Genomic DNA, 4,500 nt, shown 5'->3' with positions numbered 1-4,500 from the left:
GATGCCGATTAAAAGCAGAAAACTTGAAACTTGTAGTAGCTCAGCTTGTCATCAGCTAGGTGACAGTGTTGGGATCGTCCCCCCCGTGGGGATCCCCCAACTCTGCTGCTGAGCTGAAGGGCTTCTGACTCCTCCCAGAGCAGCTCCCATGGGCATGAGCCCTTTAGCTCAGTCATGCTGCTGCAAAGGCCTCGCTATTTATTCCTGGCCTGCAGATCATCAGATAAAAGAACTGTTAGCTCTTATAATTACTTTAAAGCAAAATGATGTAAGCTAGAACAGCAGGAGCCTGAAATAACTGTTAACTAAAGCTATTAAATGCATAAATGCCTCTCTCAAAGCTGCAAAATGTGCAATATGAATATTAAACACCCAGACTCGCTAAAAGCAAAATATTGAAAATAATCCAAAAACTCCAGCAAGTTCCCTTCACCTCTGTGCCTCTTCTCCTAGGGCTTATTTCTTCCATGGTGGAAATAACTGCCCTGTCCTCCTGCCCGAAGGCCTGAGCCCCTCGGCAGCTCAGCCCTGCTCCCCGGAGGCTGCCATGGGCAAGCAAGCCAGCTCTTGCTGGTCACACAGGACCTGCTGGGCACCAAAGCAGGGACAGCAAGGCCCCAGGTGGGGCTGTTCGGAGATCCTGGGATGCAAACAGGCTCCAGTAAAAAGATGTGGGTTTAGCGATACCATTATGCATTTCATAAAAATAAACCACAGCCTTAAGAACTTTGCTTAAGATGGAAATAAAATTCTCAACCCATAAACCCAATCTGCTTTCAGTATAAAGAAATTTTAGGGTTTCCCTTTTGAAGGGTTTTTTTGTTGAGAGAACCTTTTTTTTGGTATTTTACATTTTATACAACAGCCGCATTTTAAGCATTCAAAACAAAGCATCCTGGGCGGCCAACGGGAACTTTTTTGTTGAAATTCGTTGAATTTTTGCAACAAATGAAGATTTTTCCACGCTCTATCTGACTTCCGGAACAAACTTGCCTTTCTCTACCTCAGACCTTTACCTTTTATTGTGGAAAAGCACAATAAACATCTGCAAAGTAGAAAAGAGCAAGAGTCCTACCGATGCAAAGCGGCGGTGGGTAATTCCAGCGGCGGACAGTGCCCGGCATGCAGGAGATGTGAGAGTGGCCCTGGAGGAGAGGAAAACAAGAGACAGGGCTTTGGAGGGTCTCCCTGCATCCCAGGGGTTGGTCCTCATCCTTTTTGTTGGAAAATGCTCAGTACCTGCAGCGCGTAGCCTGGTTCACACTGGAACGAGACGACATCGTTCACTAAATAGCGCTCGCCGATCTTCAGGCCGTTCCCAGGAACGGGGGGCTCTGGGCAGCTGGACAGACCGACGGCTGGGAAGGGAAGAGCGAGATGAGTGCTCTGGGGAGTGGGGAGGGGGTCTGTCCTGAAGGCAGAAGGAATGGAAACACACACCTTCATTTACCCCGGCCCCCTGTTTGCCAACAGCCTCCACCATTACAACCTCCCCTCTGTTACAGGGCATGTCCAGGGTCCAGATCACGTCTAGCGCCTCCGCTTTACCTGGAACACGCTCTTTTAATGTACAAAGGCATCAGAAATGATTTTGTGATTCATGGCTAAAAACGTTTTTGGCTGAACCCTGATGACTTGATGGAAGAGCTGCAGCTGCGACAGCACGTCCACTGCAAAGCACAGCCAGCTCATTCGCAGTGGTGCGCAAACTAAAAGGGTGGGGGTCACGAGGACAGAGCCAGACTCTTCCCAGTGGTGCCCAGCGCCAGGACAAGGGGCAATGGGCACAAACTGAAACATAAGAGGTTTCAGTTGAAGATGAGGAAGAACTTCTTGACTTTGAAGGTGCCCAAGCCCTGGCCCAGGCTGCCCAGGGGGGCTGTGGAGTCTCCTTCTCTGGAGATCTTCAACCCCCGCCTGGACGCTGTCCTGTGCCCCCTGCTCTGGGTGAGCCTGCTTGGGCAGGGGGGTGGCACTGGGGGATCTCCAGAGGGCCCTGCCAACCCCTGCCATGCTGGGATTCTGTGTGATTCTGTGAAACCCTCCCGCCCCGAGGTCCATACCCCTGTCGCGCGGATGCTCCTTTAGCAGCCAGGCAGCGCCTGGCAGAAGACCGGAGAGGATGCACGAAGGAGCTATCTGCTGTCCCTCGCTGGCAGGGGTGCACGGTAAGCCTTGTATGTAATTTGTCCCTTTCTGAGCAGAAGCAGCATGGTTTCATTCTCCAACCCTATTCTTCCCTGCTTCCAGTTACAGATTGAATTTACCACCAGATATAAGCAGCACTACGCGCGGCCAGTCCTCGACGGTGCCTGCAGAACAGCCTGCAAGGATTTCACTCAATCCCATTCCCACCTGAGCTACATTTACAACTGGGAATATCCCACTGCCAACATGATTAACAATCCCCGACGCCGTGTGGGGGGCGAGGGGCTCCCTGTTACACGCAGGCCGCCCCCCTTCCTCCCACGCCACTGGATGGAGATAAAAGGAAGGTGGGAGCCTGCGGCCCTGGGAAGATAACCTTGTGCATCGCCGCAAGGGCTAGGGCTCTGCTTCAACCCTACTGCTGGCAGGCTGAGCCAAAAACAGATGAAAAAACCCACAAAACCCAGAAAGGAGACGGTGACCCTCCTCCCGAAACCCGAGTCACGCTCCCCGGCAAGGAAACGTGTAGTCCCCCCCCGGCACGTGGCTGTGATGCTTGACCTTCCGAGAGACAAGAGAGAAAATAGCTTTAAATAACTTCCCATTCAGATCAGCGGGCGCCGCGTCTCACTCGGCCCTAAACTGCTCTTGCTCTGCTTCGGCTTCGGAGCGCGCAGAGGGAAGAGCTTTGTGCTTGAGGGATCCAGCGAGGGGGAAGCGGGGGGGGGGAACAAACTCTGGTGGTTTAGCTCGTCTCTCCAAACTTCCCTGCAGCAACTCCAGCCCAACAAAGACAAAACCTGGGGCGCAGAGCTGCGAAATTCCAATTGTGCGAGCAAAGCAAAAAATATTTCATTTCCAGCTGCCCTGAAAATCAACACGTACCAATCTTCTTAGCAAAGAAACCAAACTAGCCTGATAATCCCCAGCCTCGTGAAAAACCTGAGCGTGATTGTTGCAATGGGGTAATAGGATCCTCAAAGAACTTATCGATTGAAAGAGAAATGGAGACGAAACAAGGTCGCAGCGAGAGAATTCCTAAACCAACATCCATTTCTCCAGCTCCCGGAGAGCTGCCTGGGGCACACCTTCTCTCCCCAGTCTTGTTGGTTGCTGCAATCTTGCTGGGTCCATTAATATGCAAGGTTGCAATCTGCAAACCCAGGAAAACCTGGAAAGCTTCGTACTAGCTGGCCCTCTGAAAGCACCCAGTCTCTGCAGTCAAACGGCTGTGCCATTTCGCTGTACGTTCGACAAAATGAAAGGCACCTTCAAATTTATTTGTTGCTTTGGAAAAAATAAACAGCACATTGGCTGGCTTCAGAGACAAACACAAGATCTGCCATCAGACCCAACTGTCGGACACCGTGTCCAGCAAGAAAAACAACTAGGTTTGCGTTGCCCCAAGGAAAATTGCATGAACAGAGACAGCGGTCCCGGCACATCTCTCATCAGCTCACCATCACGGCTGCCACGGCAGGAACAGAGCCAGACCATCGCCAGGCATCAACCAGTCCCCGGAGAGCTGCGCAAAGCCCGGGCTGGCTCCTGGCCCCGTCGCACCCGTACCTTCAGCACGCTGCAAATGCACAAGCCTGCTTGCCTTCCCCACTGCCTGCTAAGCGTTCAATTTAGCTGCCCTGGATAGAGCCGAGAGCTGCTGTTCTGCACCCGCCTGCCTGTACGACTGCCCGTGAATAACACGAGCCCTTGGTACGCTACCGTGGGCGAGATAACAGCCACCATCCCTGTGACCCACTGCAGCTTGGCTGTAGTGCACCTTTCCTGAACAGACATCTGCTCCGAGAGCTGGAATCAAATCACAGACACGGGGAGAACGAATTTTTGGCATCCTTATCCAATCCCAACAGCCCTTTCCCAGAAGACTCTCTTCCCTGCCATGTCTTCCAGTTTTAGTCAGGTTTGTTTCTCTCATCACTGAGGATTTCTTTTTTTAAATATTGTCTCTGCATACCATCACATATAACGATGTTCTCAGGTCTGTCTACCCAAGAACTGAACGCAACCTTGCATGGGACCCGCTGGAAGCGAAGGGCTGCCATTCTGCCAGGGGGTCAGCGTAACCCGTAACAGATAAACCCACTAAAGCGTCCAACACAACAGCAGGGGGGGAAAGGAAGGGGTGCCCACGCCTTGGGCAGTGCCTCCTTTGGATCATCATCTCAGAGCTTCCCATTTAGCTCCTGCCAAGGTGCCTCCCTGAGTTGGAGACTGAAAAAGGCCGTGCATTCGTATCAACCACGAGGGAAGTTCTGCTGTCCAGCATCCGGACACTGCACCTCTGAACACAAAGCAGAGAGAGACACCGTGCCAGCAGATAAGCTGAACAGG

The 4,500-nt window shown here is 52.2% G+C and overlaps 1 protein-coding gene across 1 annotated transcript in view; it reads right to left on the bottom strand.

Moving 5' to 3' along the window:
- CSMD2 (CUB and Sushi multiple domains 2) overlaps positions 1–4,500 on the bottom strand; it is a 328,671-nt gene that overhangs the window by 64,094 nt on the left and 260,077 nt on the right. Inside the window, 2 exon segments of the mRNA XM_009634976.2 lie at positions 1,076–1,145; positions 1,240–1,358. Coding sequence (XP_009633271.2) covers positions 1,076–1,145; positions 1,240–1,358 — 189 coding nt within the window.

The sequence above is a fragment of the Egretta garzetta genome, unplaced genomic scaffold (genome assembly GCF_000687185.1).
Source record: "Egretta garzetta isolate BGI_Z169 unplaced genomic scaffold, ASM68718v1 scaffold243, whole genome shotgun sequence".
Taxonomy (NCBI): domain Eukaryota; kingdom Metazoa; phylum Chordata; class Aves; order Pelecaniformes; family Ardeidae; genus Egretta; species Egretta garzetta.
This window is presented reverse-complemented; position numbering and strand designations above follow the sequence as displayed.